The sequence below is a fragment of the Heteronotia binoei genome, chromosome 15 (genome assembly GCF_032191835.1).
Source record: "Heteronotia binoei isolate CCM8104 ecotype False Entrance Well chromosome 15, APGP_CSIRO_Hbin_v1, whole genome shotgun sequence".
Classification (NCBI taxonomy): Eukaryota; Metazoa; Chordata; class Lepidosauria; order Squamata; family Gekkonidae; genus Heteronotia; species Heteronotia binoei.
In genome coordinates this window covers 45327912-45347475 of record NC_083237.1, presented here as the reverse complement: position 1 = coordinate 45347475, position 19564 = coordinate 45327912, and the positions used below count along the sequence as shown (strand labels likewise).

The following is a 19564-nucleotide window of genomic DNA, read 5'->3' as shown; positions in this document are numbered from 1 at the left end:
AGCGCCCCGGCCGATGCCTGCCTCGCCTCGCCTCCCTCCCTCCGCCCCCGGTGACTGGGCGGCCCACCCCGGGCCAGGGGGAGGAGTGTGGGGCCCGAAGAGAGCGCGAGTCTGTTCCGGACTTGGGACCCGCCCCGCAGCGGCTCCCGCTGGCCAAATAGGGAAGCGGAGAGGGGCCGGGAATCGCGGCGCTTTCGCCCGGCTCTTTGCGCCCCCTTCGCCTTCGGAGGGCCCGCCCCAGATCTCGGCCAGGTTCTGGGGGGGTGGGGGAAAGCGGGAGGCGATGGCCGCGGCGACATCCAGGCTGGGGGGCTGTTGACTTCCTCGGGCCCGATCCCCCGCCTCCTGACCCGTCCGCTCCCTCCTCACCATGATGAATCCCAGCGAAGGCGCCGCGCCCGTGGAGAAGTTTAAGTTGGTAGTGGTCGGCGGAGGCGGCGTGGGCAAGAGCGCCCTCACCATCCAGTTCATCCAGGTAGAGCCCGGCGGGAGGAGACGGGAAGGAAGGCGGCTCCGATCCCCCCCCCCCCCCGGCTGGGGCGGCAAGTCCAGACTGGGATCGGGGCTGCTAGGGCGGGGGTGGTGGCGGTGCGTGGAGGAAAAGGAAAAGTTGTCTGCCCGATCCTGGGGGCTGAGAGAGAAGTTTTCAAAACTGGAAGTTCGCTTCTGCCGTGTTGACGGAGGACATTCCCAAGGCGGCGTGCAAAAAGGTCGCAGCCTTTCTTAAACAGCCTGGGGGGAGTCTCGGTCCCACCCCGGTGGGTTTCCCCCGCAGAGACACGGTTGGAAAGAAAAGGGTGGGGTGGGGTGGCATTGCTTTCGAATCAGCCCCCCCTCCAAATAATTTAAGGTGATTGGGTCTTCTTGCTGTTTGGATGGCTAGGATTCTGCCAAACCCAGAATCAATTTTCCAGAGCTAGTGCTGGGGGACAGACAGATCCCAAGCCCAGGAGGGTGCGAGAGGAGTGGAGCAGCGCAAAGAAGGGAGGGATCCGTGTGATGGTGGGTGATCAGCAGGCGATGTCCCTCACCTCCATAGATCCAAGTGGGCAGCTGTGTTGGTCTGAGGCGGTAGAACAAAGTAGGAGTCAAACATCGCCTTTAAGAGCAACAAAGTTTTATTCAGAATGTAAGCTTTCGTGTGTGCATGCATGCACTAAAGTTTGCATTCTGAATAAAACTTTGTTGCTCTTAAAGGTTAACTTGACTCCTATTTTGTTCCTCATCTCCATAGGGAGAGCATCTGGCTGTCTGCTCTTGGAAACAATATATCAGGCTAGGTAGATTTTCTTTGAGCTGATTCAGCCAGACACCTTTTTCTTAGGAGATGGAAAAGCAGTGGGGAGGGGGGGGGTGTAGCATTCTAGAACAGAGGGGCTTGTCTTTTCCCTCAGTATCCTCTCTCCCACTCTCTTTCCAGTCATACTTTGTCTCAGACTATGACCCCACAATTGAGGATTCGTACACAAAAATCTGCAATATCGATGGCACTCAGACCCGGCTAGACAGTGAGTATTGGGATGGGGGGTGGAAGGGAGTGGCGTGCCTCTTTTTACACACAAAAAGGTGTTCAGGTGTTGCAGAAGTGGCGCACACAAGCACTGGGACGAGTAAGGGCTTGGCAAACAGGATTACAGAGCATGACAATCAGGGCCCTCCAGGGACATATCATGATCCCAAATGTAGTGGGAGGAAGTGCTGTTACAAAGGTTATCGGCCTAATCAGGAATCTGTTGGCTAATGGTATGAGTTCTAGTCTAGCCAGTCTATCAGTTGATTAAATCTAGACATATTTGCCAGTAAGGAAAAAAATATCTAAAGAAAAGGGCACCACCCCCTTTGATTTTGGAAGTTTTAGGCATTGTCAAAGGAGAGGCCTTCCCTGTACATGGCTTGCAGAGAAGGCCTTTTCGAAGAAGACGCTTACCAGTGGAATTTTATATGCTCTTGTGTTCAAAATAATTTAGATTTTTTTTTAAACTGCTTTCTACTTCATTGGTGGATCTTTTGTAATTGATCAAAATGGTTTGATGAATCAACAAACAGTGCCATCTTAACCCAAGTAACACTCTTCTAAATCCATCCAAGTCAGTGTAGTTACAAGGGCGTAACTGCATAGGGAACATATGTTCTCTCTTCCCACCTTCATGGCCCTCCTTTTGGAGGTGAAGGCTGTGCTGTTTGTGGATGTGGGTTATCTTGTACTGGAGAGAGCTAAAACAACGCGAAGGGGATTGCTTGTGTGGCTGGACCAAGACAGAGGAAGCATCTCTAGGAACTGGATGATCTGAAAGGACAGGATGTAAAATTGAAGGTGGAAGCTTAGGGTGGACTTGTGGGTTCTGGAGAATCCTAAAGAAAGGCAGCTTGTGGGAATTTGGATGTACATGGTAGAGAGAAGTATTTACATATTTATTAAATTCAATTTTTAGTAATTTGTTAGTAAGAGCCCCGTGGCGCAGAGTGGTAAAGCTGCAGTATTGCAGTCGGAGCTTTCTGCTCACGACCTGAGTTCGATCCCAATGGAAGCTGGTTCAGGTAGCCGGCTCCAGGTTTTTGGTTAAAACAATTTTTATTTAGTAACATATGGTAACAATATCTTATTCCTGCATCATTAATAACTTATTTTTATCTATTCCATATATTTTTTTCTAACCACCCCTCCCCCCATTACTTGACCCCCACTGGTGTTATTTACTTTCCCCCCCATAATACATATAAGCGTGCCAGCCAAATTTATTTCCATGACCTTCCAACGCTAAGAGTTTTTTGTTTAACAGCATCATCTATTCTTTTATCCACACTAAACAAACTGCTTCGTGATATAATTTTAAATCTGGTAATTGGAATCCGCCTCTCTCTTTTGCATCTGTTAAAATTTTAATTTTAATCCTTGTTTTCTTCCCAGCCCACACAAACTCTGAAATTTTTCTTTGCCATCTATTACATTGTTTACTGTCTTTCACAATCGGGATAGTTTGAAACAAATACATTATTCTTGGTAGAATATTCATTTTAATTGCAGCTATTCTGCCCAGCAATGACAAATTAAGTTTATTCCATTTTAACATATGTTCATCCATTTTACGCCATAGCTTCTCATAATTATTTTTGAACAAATCAATATTCTTCATTGTTATCTCCACACCCAAATATTTTACCTTAGAGGTAACTTCACAAACCGTTAGCCTCTGCAATTCCTTTTGTTTATTTACTTGCATATTTTTACATGGAAGTTTTGATTTTTCTTTATTAATACAAAGTCCCACCAATTCCCCATATTTTTGTATTTTAGCTAACAACAAAGGTGTGACTTGTTTGGGATTTTCATTTATAAACATTATATCATCTGCAAATGCTCTATATTTGTAAATAAATCCTTTTACTTTTAATCCTTCTATTTCTTTATCTTCTTGGATTTGCATCAGTAAGATTTCAAGAGTCATTATAAACAACAGTGGGGACAGCGGACAGCCTTGTCTTGTACCTTTGCTAATTATTATGTCTTCTGTAAGATCTGCATTTATACATAGCCTTGCACGTTGTTCAGTATATATTGCTTTTATCATCCTTATAAATTTTTCCCCCAACTCCATTTTCTCCATTACTGCAAACGTAAAGTCCCAATTGAAATTATCAAATGCTTTCTCTGCATCCGCAAAGAATAATGCTACTTCCTTTTCTGGATGTCTTTCATAATATTCTACAATATTTACAACAGTTCTAATATTGTCTCTTATTTGCCTTTTGGGGAGAAACCCCGCTTGATCTTCCTTTATAAAATTTGTCAAATGTTGTTTAAGCCGTTCTGCCAAGATTCTTGTGTATATTTTATAGTCATTATTTAATAATGAGATTGGTCTGTAATTTTTTACATTCGTGACATCTCTATCTTCCTTTGGAATCAACGAAATAACAGCTTCCTTCCACGTATTTGGTATTTTCCCTTTTATTCTTATCATGTTCATCAATTTCTGAAGTTTCAGTATTAACTCCTCTTTGAAGGTTTTAAAAAATTCAGCTGTATATCCATCTGGCCCAGGTGCTTTTCCATTTTTCATTGCATTAATCGCTGCTTCAATTTCTATTTTTTCAATTGGATCATTCAAAACTTTCCCCATATTTTCTGTTAAGGGTGCTATTTTAATCTTTTGTAAATACTTTTCCATCTTTTCTTTCTTTATTTTAACACCCTTAAATAATTTGGCATAATACTTAAAGAATTTTCTTTTTATTCCTTCTTGATCTACCACCTCTCTTCCCTCCACCACAATTTTATTAATAATTTTACTTTTTCTTCAGTTGCCAGGCCAAATATTTTCCAGGTTTATTTGCTCCCTCAAAAGATTTCTGTTGCAATCTTTTCAGATTCCATTCCAGTTCTTTATTTAACAAATGTCTCATTTGTGTTTGTAATATTGTAATCTCCCTCATAATTTTCGTTTTCCCTGGCCTTTTTCTCAGTTCCCTTTCTTTTTTCTTTATTTTATTTTGAATGTCCAGCATCTGTTTTTCTTTTGCTTTCTTGTCTTTATTATTCAATGTAATCAATATTCCTCTCCTTACTGCTTTATAAGCATCCCACACCGTCTGAAATTCTATATCTTCTGTATCGTTTATTTGGAAGAAAAATTTAATTTCATTTTCTAGAGATGTCACTATTTCTTTATTCTGTAGTAAATCTTCATTCAATCTCCATCTTCTTGACTTTTTAGACAATTTTGTAATCCACATTATTGGGTTATGACCAGTCCCTATTTTAGGTAAAATCTCTATTTTCTTTGTTATAAGGCCTAAATCTTAGTACCCCACAACATGTCAATTCTGGAAAAAGTTTTATGTCTTGCTGAAAAAAAGGTATAGTCCCGCACTTCAGGATTAAATTTCCTCCATATATCCTCCAAATTTTCTTGTTTGACCAATTCAAAAAAGACTGGCAATTTTTCTTCCTTATTATTTTTTCCCCTCAGACCTATCCAGTGTGTTCTTAATTGTTCCATTAAAGTCCCCCATTATCAAAACTTGATCATATGTCACTTCATCAAATTGTTGTATAATGTCTTTTAAAAAAGCATCCTTTGCTCCATTTGGTGCATACAGTCCCAGTAACAACGGGTTTTTTTGCATTTAATATTATTTCTGCCACTACAAATCTTCCATCTTTATCTTTAAACACTAATTTCGGGTCCAATTCTTGTTTAATATAAAAAAAATCACTTCCCTTTTCTTCTGTTCAGCCAATGAATGAAATTCTAGTCCCAATTGCTTATTTCATAAAAATTTGTAATCCTTTTGTTTGATATGTACTTCTTGTAAACAAACTATATTACAATTTTGCTTTTTAATCCAATGAAACGTTGCCTTTCTTTTTTGTGGTGAATTTAGTCCATTTACATTCCAAGATAATAATTTGTAATCCATCATGGTGCAAATTCTTTATGTTCTTCATAAAATCCACGCAGTTCCTGTGTGTTTGTAATTGTAATCCTTTTTCTTTGTAGCTCAAAGCTCAAACCTTCAGGTATTATCCATCTATACCTCATTTCATTGTCCCGTAATTTTTCTGTCAATTTCTTATATACTCTTCTGTCATTTATCACTTGTCTTGGCAACTCCTTCATAATTCTTACTCTGCTGCCTCCCACTATCAATGTCTTTTCAAAGTTTTTATTCATGATTTTCCCCACCATTTCTTTTTGTCATATATCTTATAACCACATCTCTTGGTAGATTATTTTTTTGCCATATAGTGAGTTCACTCTATACATATAGTCATACATGTTTCTAGGCCCTTCAGGATCTTCCTCCAAAAATTCTGCAATTATTTTTATTATATATTCTTTTAAATCAGTTTCTTCATCCTCAGGTACTCCTCTCAGACGTATCTGGGTCTCCATCAATTTGCAGTCATGAATTCCACTTTTTCTTGTATTTTTAACAAGGTGGAATCATGTATCATGAAGGTAGAATGCCAGCAGGGGGGTGGGGGCTTTCCAGTGTTTTGCATTGAGTGTCACATGCATGACTATCTGCCCACAGGACAGAAGTCTTGGGTGTGTGCTCGATGCAAGGAGCTCCTGGTCCTCAGGGAACAAGTTCGTACCCTTGAAGCTGAGGTGACTGACCTGGAGAAGCAGAGACAGTCAGTTAGGCACTCACAGAAGACTCTCGGGGACGTGTTAGTTGAGCCCCGATCTGAACGTGGCAGCCCCGTTGCTGCCAGGGAGCGAGAGGGTCAAGAGGGAACAGGGCACCAGGCTGAGGATAAGGGGAATGCGCCCTCAGAAGGGACCTCTTCTTCGGTTGGTGAACGGGAATCCTTTCGCGCCAAGGAACCATCCCTGGGCGGGGAGAGAGGGGGGTCTTGGTAGTTGGTGATTTGATCCTTAGGCAAGTAGACAGCTGGGTGGCAAAACCGCGTACTAACCGTATGGTGACTTGCCTGCCTGGTGCGAAGGTAGTGGACATTACGCGTGTAGTTAGGGTTGCCAAGTCCAATTCAAGAAATATCTGGGGACTTTGGGGGTGGAGCCAGGAGACATTAGGGGTGGAGCCAAGATCAAGGCTGTGACAAGCATAATTGAACTCCAAAGGGAGTTCTGGCCATCACATTTAAAGGGACAGCACACCTTTTCAATTCCTTCCTTTCATAGGAAATCATGAAGAATAGGGGCACCTTCTTTTGGGGCTCATAGAATTGGACCCCCTGGTCCAATATTTTTGAAACTTGGAGGGTATTTTGGGGAGAGGCACTAGATGCTATACTGAAAATTTGGTGCCTCTACCCCCCAAAACAGCCCCCCCCCAGAGCCCCAGATACCCGCGGATCAATTCTCCATGATTTTCTATGGGAATAAATCTCCATAGGGAATAACAGAGTTCCCAGCAGGCATTTCCCTACCCTCCCCCCGCTTTCTGACGACCCTGAAGCGGGGGGAGGGCATCCAAACCAGGGGATCCCCTGCCCCCACCTGGGGTTTTATCTCCAAAAGATTAAGTAACCCAATATGAATAGAGAATCACAGATAAATGACTAGCAAAGGAGCCCCTAAGGGTTCTGTGACTAAACCAGCCTCCAATATAATCAACAAATTGATTTCAAATGGTTTCAGCCAAGAGCTGGCAAAGTAGAGCCTTCTTCACAAGTGGTCGCTGGAGCACCACATTATAAATGCAACTTTCATTGTACTTGAAGGATTGATTTCCATTTTCAACTTTGTAATCTTTTGCATTAAGCCTGTGGAAGCTTCAGAGAAACGGAGGCAGAGAGGCGCCGCCTTCATAGCTGGTTGCTACTGTTGGCATTTTTTCTACAGCAGTTTGACTTGTGAAGAAGACTCTGCTTTGTCAGCTCTTGGCTGAAACCATTTGGAGGCCTATTTGGCCCAAGACTGTGTATACTATATAACTTCACCTAATTTTGTCCGTATAAAGGACTGTGCATACTGTATGACTTCACCTTATGTACAATTCACTGCTTTAAGTGGTTGTTTATGTTTCCTTTATAAATTTCAATGAAAATTTGTTGATTATATTGGAGGCTGGTTTAGTCACAGAACCCTTAGGGGCTCCTTTGCTACCCACCTGGGGATTGGCAACCCTACGTGTAGTAGATAGGCTGATAGACAGTGCTGGGGAGGAGTCGGTGGTCATCGTGCATGTTGGCACCAATGATGTGGGGAAATGTAGTCGTGAGGTCCTGGAGGAAAAATTTAGGCTGCTAGGCAGGAGACTTAAGGCCAGGACCTCCAAGGTAGCCTTCTCGGAAGTGCTACCTGTTCCACGTGCAGGGCTGGAGAGGCAGGCACAAATTAGAAGTCTCAATGTGTGGATGAGACGATGGTGCAAGGAGGAAGGGTTTAAGTTTGTTAGGCACTGGGAAGCTTTCTGAAACAAGCGGGAGCTGTACAAAAAAAGACAGTCTCCACTTGTCCCCGGATGGAACCAGGCTGCTGGCACTTAAAATCAAAAAGGTGGCAGAGCAGTTTTTAAACTAAATCTAGGGGGAAAGCCGACAGGAGATGAAATGTCTCTGGTTTGGGAAGACTCATCTCAAAGAGATGAAGAGTTAGCTGCTACTTTTCTACCGGGTAATGGAACAGAGTTGTCCACTGAGACGGTGACAAACAGAATGGACTGCCTGCCAGAGTCTCGAGGCGGCAGGAGGAAGGTGGCGGGCCTAGCTTGCCTAGGAAATTATAGATGTTTGTATGCAAATGCTAGACGTCTTCGAAGTAAAATTGGTGAGTTGGAATGTTTAGTGTTGAGAGAAAACATAGACATTGTGGGAATTTCAGAAACTTGGTGGAATGAGGAGAATCAGTGGGACACGGTGATTCCTGGATATAAGTTATACCGGAAGGATAGGGAGGGAAGGGTTGGAGGTGGGTGGCTCTGTATGTCAGAGCGGGCACATGGTCCAGAAAGACTGAGGTCAGAGAACTAGACTCCCTTATAGAAATGCTTTGGGTTGAAATAGAGGGTCCAAAAGGCAATTTAACTATGGGAGTTTGTTATCGCCCACCAAATCAAAAGACAGAGGACGACTATAATATGATGGAAGGCTTAAAGTAGGTAGCTAGATGAAAAAACTGTGTAGTCATAGGTGATTTTAACTACCCGCAGATTGATTGGGTCAATATGTGTTCTGGTCGAGAGAAAGAGACTGAGTTTCTAGATGCGCTCAATGACTGTGCTATGGAGCAGATGGTCACAGAACCTACCAGGGGTGGGGCGATCCTGGATTTGATCCTAAATAATGCCCAAGACCTGGTGAGAGGTGTAAAAGTCATTGCACCGCTTGGGAGCAGAGACCATAACGTTATTGATTTCACTAATAGGGAGTTGCCCCAAAAGACCAGCACAACCACGTTTAACTTTAAAAGGGGTAAATTCTCTGAGATGCGGAGGCATGTGAAGAGGAAACTGAAAGGAAAGGTAAAAACAGTCAAAACCCTTGGGGAAGCTTGGAGGCTATTTAAAACTACAATCCTAGAAGCACAGATAAAATATACTGTATATCACAAGTTAGGAAAGGTACAAACAGGTATAAGAGGCCTGCATGGTTAACAAACAAAGTAATGGAAGCTGTAAAAGGTAAGAAGGACTACTTTAAGCGGTGGAAAGCTAGTTCAAGTGAAATTAATAAAAGGGAACACAGGCAATGGCAAATCAAATGCAAGACTCTGATCAGGCAGGCAAAAAGGGACTATGAGGAGCATATTGCAAAAACATAAAGACCAACAATAAAAATTTCTTCAAATATATTAGAAGCAGGAAACCAGTCAGGGAGGCAGTGGGGCCCTTGGATGACCAAGGGGTCAAAGAATTGCTGAAGGAGGATAGGGAAATGGCTGAGAAGCTAAATGAATTTTTTGCCTCTGTCTTCACTTTGGAAGATGAGAAGTGTTTGCCTGCTCCGGAACCACTTCTATTGGAAGGGGTGTTGAAAGACCTGAGCCAGATTGAGGTGACAAGAGAGGAGGTCCTACAACTGATGGACGAATTAAAAACTAATGTCACCAGGTCCGGAGGGCATACATCCAAGAGTTCTGAAAGAACTCAAAATTGAACTTGTGGATCTCCTGACAAAAATATGTAATCTTTCATTGAAATTTGCCTCCATTCCTGAGGACTGGAAGGTAGCAAATGTCACCCCCATCTTTAAAAAGGGTTCCAGAGGAGATCCAGGTAACTACAGGCCAGTCAGTCTGACTTCAATACCGGGAAAATTGGTAGAAACCATTATCAAGGACAGAATGAGTAGGCACATTGATGAACACGAGTTATTGAGGAAGACTCAGCATGGGTTCTGTAAGGGAAGATCTTGCCTCACTAACCTGTTACATTTCTTTGAGGGGGTGAACAAACATGTGGACAAAGGAGACCCAATAGATATTGTTTACCTTGACTTCCAGAAAGCTTTTGATAAAGTTCCTCATCAAAGGCTCCTTAGTAAGCTCGAGAGTCATGGAGTAAAAGGACAGGTCCTCTTGTGGATCAAAAACTGGCTAATTAATAGGAAGATCACCTATCACCATGTGCCTGAAAGTAAGCCTCAGCAGCCATTTTGTGGCTGGCTCCGCCTCCGGTGGCAGCCATTTTATAGCAGCCATTTTGTGGTCATGCCTGCCATGCTGTGTCAGATTCCTGAAGGTGACTGCGGCTTGAAAAAGGATGGGGAGCCCTGGACTAGATGAACTACTAGTCTGATCCAGCAGGGCATGTCTTACATTCTGGAACATCAAGCCTCACGCAATTCCCTCTCCTGGTCTGCTCTGATCTTCCTCATTCCTGGCCTCTCAAGCCCCCCGCTAATGAGTCAGGCCCACTTTTTGGGTGCTGACCCATAGTTTGAGAACCATGGGTCTAGGGTGAGTTTGTGGCTGAGGTGGGATTTGAACCAGGTACCTGCCTGTTTGTACTCTTAGCCACTGTGCTGTATCAGTTCCCCTATAACCACTGTGATGAGTTCTTAAGTGCTTTCCTTCCTGTCCACTTTTCTGTGTCTCTTGCCAGTTTTGGATACTGCAGGACAGGAGGAATTTGGGGCCATGCGAGAACAATATATGCGCACAGGGGAAGGCTTTCTTCTCATTTACGCCATCAATGATCGTGGCAGGTAAGAGACAAGCTGTGGCCTTCAGATCTGAGGAACCCACCTCAATGAGCCAGAAAAGGAGCCTTAAGCAGAGGATGTGAAGGCCTAGAAATAACTTTCAACAGCTTCTGGTTTTGCCCCTTGTTTCCTTTGCACTGTTTCCCTCACATCTGCTTCACGTAAGGAAAACTGCATGAGGAAAATAAAGTCCATCGAATGAAATGAAATAAGAAAATAAAATAAACCAGACATTTTGAGAAAAACTTGAAAATGTCCCGAGACAATTTCTCAGTGATCATTTAATTCAGTTAGTTCTGTTACGTTATCTGACACCTAGCTAGGATAGCAAGTTCTGATTATAGTTTAGCATCTGGCTCACCACACCATGTTTGAGAACAACTACATTTGTTATTGTGATTTGAATTGAATGTTTTTAATGTTGATTTTGTCAGGATGCTCAGCAGGATGTCTGACAGATTAAACAGGTTGTTGTACTTTAAGCAAGCAAATGACTCTGGTTTTATAAATGGCTGATACAACTCACATACAATTTATTATTTCAGCAGTGAAGCAGTTCATTTTGGTTCCTATTTTATAGACAGGGAAAACTGAGGCTCAGAGTTGATTTCCCACCCACCCCCTTAGGCCAGTGCATTTGCAGTTGGACAAAGACAGACTCATTCTCCATTGTTGTTGTTTGGTCCTGAACCAAGTCCATAACAGCGTTGTCCTACAATGAATCTGGTTGTGGAAAAGGTCTCCTTCATCCATCTCCTCTCTGTCACAATCCTAGTTTTAATGAGATCAGCAAGTTCCACACACAGATACTTCGGGTGAAAGACCGGGATGAGTTTCCCATGATCCTCGTGGGGAATAAGGCTGACTTGGATCCCTATCGGCAGGTAAGGGAATTATGGGTCACGATTGTGATTATATGGGAATTAGATTAGATAGAGATAACTTGCATAGCTTCTTTGCAGTGGTCTGTTTCATTCAGATTCTCTCCTAGTGTCCAAGCAGTTAGCAAGAGCTGTCTATGGATCCGGGAATCACAGGTTCAAGTCCTCTCTCTGCCACTGAAAGTTGCTGAGTGAGCTACTGTCAGATACAGTCTTCTGAGTGAGCTACTGTCAGATACGGTCTTCTTTATCCATGAAGAAAAATGACCCATCCCTTTTAATAGAAATTTCATAAAGAAATTTTAAAATATTTTTCTGCTCCTGACTTTAAAAATGGCCTCATGAAAGGCATTTGCAAGGGGTAATCAGGTTGCAGGAGAGGATTACGTTCCCCTGCGTCCCACCTACTAATGTGAGTTCCTTTCCTGTTAGCAAATGCATATTTGCTGAGATAATACCTTGCTTGGGCCTTTAACCTCTTGATTGAGGTAGCACTGCTTTATGGACTCCAGACACCAGTTTTCATTTTCTTTCCCTCATTGTCCCCTGCTTATTCTTGCCTTCCACCGTAATCTCAGAAGTGATATGTCCCTGCTGTTTCTCGCTGCTGATTTCTCACATATTTTTAGTGCCTACTGTGATTATATTGTGATATTGTCACTGCCCTTACTTTTGATGTGCATTTTTTGTTTGCAATCTGTAAATGTTCCAGTTTGGGTTCTGAGTATATCAAAAGTACATCAAATTTAAATGCTCCCAATAATAGATAAATATGCTGGCAGGTGCCGAAAGAGGAGGCCATCAGCTTTGCCCGGGAGAATCGAATCCCCTACATGGAAGCTTCAGCCAAAATCCGCCTCAATGTGGATGAATCTTTCTATGAGCTGGTTCGAGCCATCAGGTGAGAAGGCAGGAATTGCTCTTGGCCTGGTCTCTCTGTCTCTCTCTCTCACACACACACACAGATTGGAGGAAACAACTTTCCTCTGGAAATCTTTTAATACATAGAGAAGTTTCTGACTGGGTATTTCATCCTTAGTACAAACTGGGGAGTAAATAACTTTCTGTTTCAGGCATGCACCTCTGTGACACGCTCTTCTCCCCAGCCAATTGTGGCTCACCAGCCATAATCAGATGTTTGATACACCTTCTGATTTTCCTGCCTGCCTTGGACTATCAAATCCGGGGTTGGCATATTTCACAGGCCACCAGACAGGGCCACCAGGATACAGGTCAAAGTACGTATGAAGCTGCTATATATACAGGGCTTTTTCTGTAGCAGGAACTCCTTTGCATATTAGACCACACCCCACTGAAGTAGCCAATCCTCCAAGAGCTTACAGGGCTTACTGTAAGCTCGAGGAGGATTGGCTACATCAGGGGTGTGTGGCCTAATATGCAAAGGAGTTCCTGCTACAAAAAAGCCATCCGTCCATATGTTTGTATATTGTTGACTTCTGGTGACCCCTAGTGGAGCTTGGACATTTCAGAGACGTGCCTTGCTATTGTTTGCCTCTCCGTCCTGACCCTGGTATTCCTTGGGGGTCTCTAATCCAAGTATTTGCTAGGGTCGGCCCTGCTTAGCTTCCCAGATCTGACAAAGTTGGGCTTGCCTGGACTATCCAGGTCAGGGCTATGAAGCTGCGATATATCAAGTGAGAACATTGTTCCATATTGTTTGACCTTGTCTTTATTGACTGTTACAAGCTCTTCAGGCAAAGAGAGGTGTTTTGCAACACCTACTACCACAGCATCACACACTGAAGATGCTGGGGATCAAGCCATGGACCTCCTGCATCAAAAGCAAGTACTGTATCACTGAGCCACAGTTTGCTTTCTTTAGCAAACTGTCATGATAACCGTTGGCAGAGTTCAGAAAATGATCCAATCCACACTGTGGAGTTTGCTTTCAATAAATTTACTGCAGCAGGATTTTGTAAAAAGACAATAACTGACCGCAGGCCATTAATACCACAGAGATTTTGCAAAAAGACAATAACTAACTGCAGGCCACTAATACCACAGAGAGGTATTCAGAACACACGAACTAACACATATTAGTTTAGTGAACCCTATAAGCACTAGAGAATGCACCACAGAGTAGTGGTCTGAACTACTCTTTCAGTATTATTTAAAGTAACTAGACTCTTAGCAGGTTGTTACTCCTCCAGCATCCCTTCTTGACAGCATGTGTACTATTCCACCATGTTTAATTTTGCTAGAAAAATCCAATGGCAGTCTCCAGGCAATGGTTTCATGAGAGCATTAGCAGTTTTGTGCCCAGGTGGCAATTAGGTGAGTGTCCAAGTCTTATTCTTGTGAAGTGATTATATCTCTTCTGCTTTGTGTTAGTGCTGGTGCTCTCAAGTCCTCTCTGATGTATTAGTGGCCTGCAGTCAGTTATTATCTTTATGCAAAATCCTGTTGCAGTATATTCATTGAAAGCAAACTCCACAGTGTGGATTGGATTGTTTCCTAAGGTCTGCCAACAGGTTATGGGCCCAGCACGCTTATCTGCCAACAAACTGGACACATCTGCAACCTGCATGAGACTTCAACGCTCTTTTCTGTTTGCTTCCTCCCCTCCTTGTGGTTTCCTATGCCACATCCTGAGTCTGTGGCATTGTTTCTTCCATAGTAGGTGGACCACCTGGAGGAAATAATTGCCTTCCTCAATTAGGTAATTTTCAACACCATCAGGCATTAAATTTTGAACAGCAGCTGTTCCAAATGCCTCCACAAGTCATAAATATGACTTGAAGACTAAAGGGCCTTCCCCTAATTGGTGGTAGGCTGCATCTGAACATGGAGGTTCATGACAAAAAGATACAATTCAACCTAGCATCCATGATTTTGTCCAGTCGTTTACAGGCCAAGAGGGTCTGTCTCTCTTTTCATAAGATGACTTTCCTCCTTTTAAAAAAACAGAATGGATGACAGAATAAACAACCTATTGTATTTTTTTTCTTCCTCTGTTCCCCCCTTCCCCCATTTTCTTTTTTCCCTCCAGGAAGTTTCATGAACTTGAGTCTCCCCCTGCCCCAGCTGTCAGCCCAAAGAAGAAAAAAACCAGGGGCTGCCCTTGTTCTATTCTGTAGCCTGCCCTCCCACCCCAAGCCACACGTTCTTGAAGAGGAAGAACAGCTGTCCTGGTTATCACAAACTGGCATTTCTCCCTTGCTAAAAACCAGCCTGCCTGCCCTCCACTGCAACAAGGGTTGTCCGTGTGTGTGTTCTGTGGTTGTTTCAAAAATATTTTATATCTCTTAAGTATTGCAGAGAACTTTGCACACTGGAAAGGAGCAAGAGGCAGACGTAACTCGCCACCCCCCACCCTGGGACCCTTTAACCTACCAAGGAAAGCTTAAAAGATGCAGGAAAGGAGAATGCAAACCAGCACATCTGACCTCGTCACTTTCAACTGCTAAATGCGGCTGTGTCCTTTGGAAGAAGTGTTCCCTCCCTGCTGAGGGATAGAAAGCAGGATCATTTTCAGAAATGTGGGCAGCTAGGTGTAAATTAGGCAGAGAGGAACAAGTGTAGGGCAATTAGGTAGTCTGTGTTCAGACCACTAGATCAGGGGTCCCCAGGCCGCAGACTGGTACCAGTCCGTGGCCTGTTAGCAACCGGGCCATGGAGTGAGGCAGAGACCTTTGCTTACTACTCATTTAAAGACCTCCATGGGGGAGCAGGGATGGGGTGTAGCCTGGAGCAGCAAAAACTAGCACCCCCATCCCCACCGGTCCATGGAAAAACTGACTTCCACAAAACCGGTCCCTGGTGCCAAAAATGTTGGGGGCCACTGCACTAGATCCAGTGATCTTCTGGACACACAAGCCTTAAGAAAAGTAGAGGACAGAAAGGATTGTAATCAAACACATTTGACAACAATATGTATGTGCAGCTGTTCACCACCACATGCAGAAAGGGGGAATGGCAGCTGGTACAAAGTTACAATTCCTTCAACAGGTGTTGTACCCTTTTTCTGGAAAAGGAAAGGAGCTGGAATTACACACACTCCTTTTTGTGGAGGTGATGTTAACATCACCATTTCCCCCCTCCTCTACAGACCAATCTTGTGTGGGTACATCCCAGCAGATTGGTAGATGGAAAAACAAGCCCCATTTTTCTTTTTGGGGTGAGGACATAACAAGAAAAGGAAGAGTTAAAAACAAAGAATCACCTTCTCCCCCCATCCATATAACAAGGGACAAATTAAGCTAAGAACAGCCCAATGGCTGATAAACAGCCCTGACCTGATGTAATGAACTTTCTTAAACACCATTTTTAATTATTAGAAGCAAAATTGCATTGCCAGGTACAGTAGATTGAAGATATAAGTTCCGCCCTTCCCAAGCACAGATAGATTTGCCTGAGTCATTAAACACTCTTGCAGCTTTTGAATTCATCCTTTCTCACTACCATTCTGCAACGTGCTTTACTGTGACAGCCTGTTCATAATCTGCCAGTTTTCTTAGATACCCTTCCATGGCAGCTGAATTTTCTTGCTTGCCCCATGACTTCTGGCAGTGGCCCTTACAAATATAATTACGTTTCATTGCCAGTGGTGGTCTTATAAGCATGTTGATCAAGTGAACCTTTTCAGGGGTCTTGACCATTGTTACCCAAAACCTCTTTAAGACTCAGCAGCTCTACTACTATGGAAGAGATCCCCTTTGGCCTGCCTACCCACCTGAAAACACTTTCCATACTTGCCTCTTACCTCATTGTGAAGCAAGAGGATGTATTCAGTCCTGACCAGATGCAAGATGTATTTTTCCAGCAGTTGAAGCAAGAGCTGCGCATGAATAAAAATTATCTTCTGTTAATCCTCACCGTGCCCCGGCCACGCTGTGCAACCTCGCAAAGCATTCCAGCTTGAAAATGCCAAAAAGTTACCACTTGTCCAAAAACGCAAAAGTCTTGTGGCACTTTAAACACTTAACTGGTTTCGCTTTCATGGACTACAGCCCACTTCATCAGTGGCATCAAGTATTCTTTGCAGTTGGCAAATACATTATATGAATATAAATATATATATATATACACACACATGCGTGCACACACAGGTACAGAGAACTTTTATAAACTGGCTTGAAGGCCATGCAAAGGTAGTCATAGGTCTGTGGATTTGTCACTTAGCCAAAAACTATTTCAACAGAATAAAAAAAAGAATATTCCCAGATAAGTTGTTTAATGTGTGGTCATTGGGATTGTAGCATAAAATGGGGTGGGTATCTTGGGGAGGGCTTATTAGATTTTTTAGCATTATGAGTGTAGCTGGGAGATCAGCTCCAGGTGTTTTCCAATCTTGGAGAAGGTGTGTGCGTTATGTGCCATCATAGCAACCCTATAAATTCATGACCTCTAAAACATCCTATTATCAGTCTTGCTCAGGTCTTGCAAACTGAGGGCTGTGGCTCCCTCAGTTGAGTCAATCCATGTCATGTTGGGTCAATCAAACTCTTCCTACAGCCTTCAATTTTCCCTAGCATTATTGTCTTTTCTGGTTACTCTTGCCTTCTCATCATGTGACCTATGGGCAATAGCCTCAGTTTAGTCATTTTCGTGTCTATGGAGAATTCAGGCTGCATTGGATCTAAAGCTCACTTGTCTTTTTGGCAGTTCAAGGTATCTGTAAAACTCTCCTTCACACCACATTTCCAATGAATCAACTGAGAGACCCGGGCAGGTGCTGCTGTGTACCTTTGCATTTCCCCCCAAAAGAGAACTTTTATCGAGGGCAGGGACCTCCCCACAGGTAGCTTGTAAGCTACTTATAGACTGACAGCTACTACAGGATTCCCCAACCTTTTTGAGCCTGTGGGCACCTTTGGAATTCTGATACAGCATGGTGGGCACAGCCACAAAATGGCTACTACAGAAGGCAGAGCCAGCTACAAAATGGATGCCCTAGCTGACCTTCGGTCACATGGTATAGATGCTTGTGCTTGTGACAGCTGCTGCCAAAGCTACATTGTTTACAATCTGCACAGCCAATCAAATCTCCAGTGTCCAGACAGAAACTGCACCTGGCCTGTCCATTTTCTAAAAACAATTGGTGGGCATCAGAAAAGGTTTTGGTGGGTGCCATGATGCCCTCAGGCACCACTGTACTACAGAGTAGCTTGTATAGCCCTTAAAATACCCAGGAGTTCTGTTTTCAAGAACTTTTATTTGGGGGGACTTTTCCCACAGCTACTTATCTGGCAGCGTCATTTCTAGCACCCTGTGTTTTGTTTCTAGGAACGAACAAATCCTGGTAAAGTGCTGGGATATTTTTCCTTATTCAGAAGCTGTCTTAAAACAAAGGTTGGCAACCCCTGACCAAGGGATGCATTCCGCTTCCAAGCATTCAACAAAAAGTTCCATTCATCTAACAAGTGCACACTTGAAAGAAACCATGAGAGGTACCAGTTTGATGGAGGGAAAAAAAAGGCCTATTCTCTGTGCTATGGAAGGATGTTGCAGAGAAGACTGAAATTTTGGGGAAATCTGACATGGAGATCCCTCCCCCCACCCCCAAATTCTACTTGGGAAAAGAAACATGCCATTTACTGCTACAGCATGGTGTCTTGATTTAAATCCGCTGCCAAGGAAAACGTACGCTGCACTCACAGTGCATCTCCTTTAAGTTAAACAGGTATGTAGCACAGGTAAATGCTCTACAGTGGGTAGCCATTTCAACAGAACAGGAGTGCAGAGCCCTGTGGGTGAGAGACCCTCCCTGGGGCAGTTTGGCCACTGCCACTTAAATCAGCAGCATATCTGAACCAAACAAGTTGTAAAGAAGACGCTTCCAGATTCTCAGATACTTCCTTCCAAAGAGAAACATGATCTCCCTGTTCCACATTTTGCTCAAAATGAAGGATACCTTGGGGAAAACACGGTCAATATTTAATATTTCAACAGAATATGCATTAAGATGTTACACATGCAAAACAGCTACTAGTGAAGTTTCCACAGAAACAGAATGAGGAGCAGGTGACGCTTAAGAATTGAACAGAAAATGGAGATGGAATTGTCAAATCACAGCTGTCTTAGGGCCACCCCATAGGGCTTTCAAGGCAAGAGATACTTGGAAGTGGTTTGCCATTGCCTGCCTCTATGTCATGAACCTGGTATTCCTAGGTGGTCTCCCATCCAAAGACTAGCCAGGGCTGACGTTATGCAGCTTCTGGGATCTGATGAGTTTGGGCAAACATGAAATTTATGGTTTTATAATTGGATAAAAGGTTGAAATACTTTATGGTGACTTAAAAAAAGAACAATGTGGAAGGCTTTCCCTGACATATTAAAACAATAGCCTTCACTCCTGACTCTTCTTCCTCCCAAATAGTTTATCTCCCGGCAAAAATTCCACATTAATGTATAACTCAGGCCTCTGTTCTTCATAACTACATTCCTTCACAGATCATCAGATTCTGGGATAATGAAGGACAGTGGTTTGGGGATAAGTAGAAGTTACTGGAATTGAGACTGGTGTTCCTAAGTTGAGTGGTTGAAATGCAACTGGACTTTTAGGGGTCTTGGAGAGTTGCACAAGAAAAATGAGCTAGGGACCTAAGTTCATCCAGCTGGAAAACTAAGGGTAAGAGTAGTAAGGCCCTGGGGCTGAGAGACAGGACTTCAGGGCTGCCTGAGGGGAAAGACATCTGTGATGCTGGTAGCCAGGACTCCTGGATTTCCTGCATCATGACATAACACAAGCCCTGCCAGATCAGACTAGTATTCCATGTAGTCCAGCGCCAAATGACCAACAAGTTTGCCACGAAGGGCCAGCAAACAAGGCATAGAGGCCAAGACCTCCTATTGACCTCTTAGCTCTAGTATTCAGAGGTTGACTGCCTCTATGTGTGTAAACTCCTTTTTGCCACTGAGACCAGTGATGGATCAATCCACCATTAATTTGTTTAATCCCTCTTTTGAAGCCATCCATGTTCATCATTGTGTCCTCTGGCTGTTAATTCCAGTTTATTTGTTGAGCAAAGGAGTCTTTCCCTTTGGCCTGTCCTGAATCTAGTGTACATCAATATTGGGTGCCCCCAAGTTGTAGTATCAGGGG

General features: G+C 43.5%; 1 protein-coding gene across 1 annotated transcript; it reads left to right on the top strand.

Moving 5' to 3' along the window:
- The first annotated feature begins 156 nt into the window (after positions 1 to 156).
- Positions 157 to 16684, top strand: RRAS (RAS related). The gene is made up of 6 exons (XM_060256362.1): positions 157 to 475; positions 1421 to 1508; positions 10519 to 10621; positions 11394 to 11502; positions 12282 to 12400; positions 14510 to 16684. Exons 1-6 carry the CDS (start codon positions 371 to 373, stop codon positions 14595 to 14597), a joined length of 612 nt encoding a protein of 203 aa, XP_060112345.1. The 5' UTR covers positions 157 to 370; the 3' UTR covers positions 14598 to 16684.
- The last annotated feature ends 2880 nt before the right edge of the window (positions 16685 to 19564 follow it).

Bases quoted from the DNA above. Each gene is read 5' to 3' on its own strand.
- RRAS (XM_060256362.1), top strand. From the start codon at position 371: ATGATGAATCCCAGCGAAGGCGCCGCGCCCGTGGAGAAGTTTAAGTTG. The intron at 476-1,420 runs GTAGAGCCCGGC...CTCTCTTTCCAG, and splicing joins TCACCATCCAGTTCATCCAG to TCATACTTTGTCTCAGACTA. The intron at 10,622-11,393 runs GTAAGAGACAAG...TCACAATCCTAG, and splicing joins GCCATCAATGATCGTGGCAG to TTTTAATGAGATCAGCAAGT.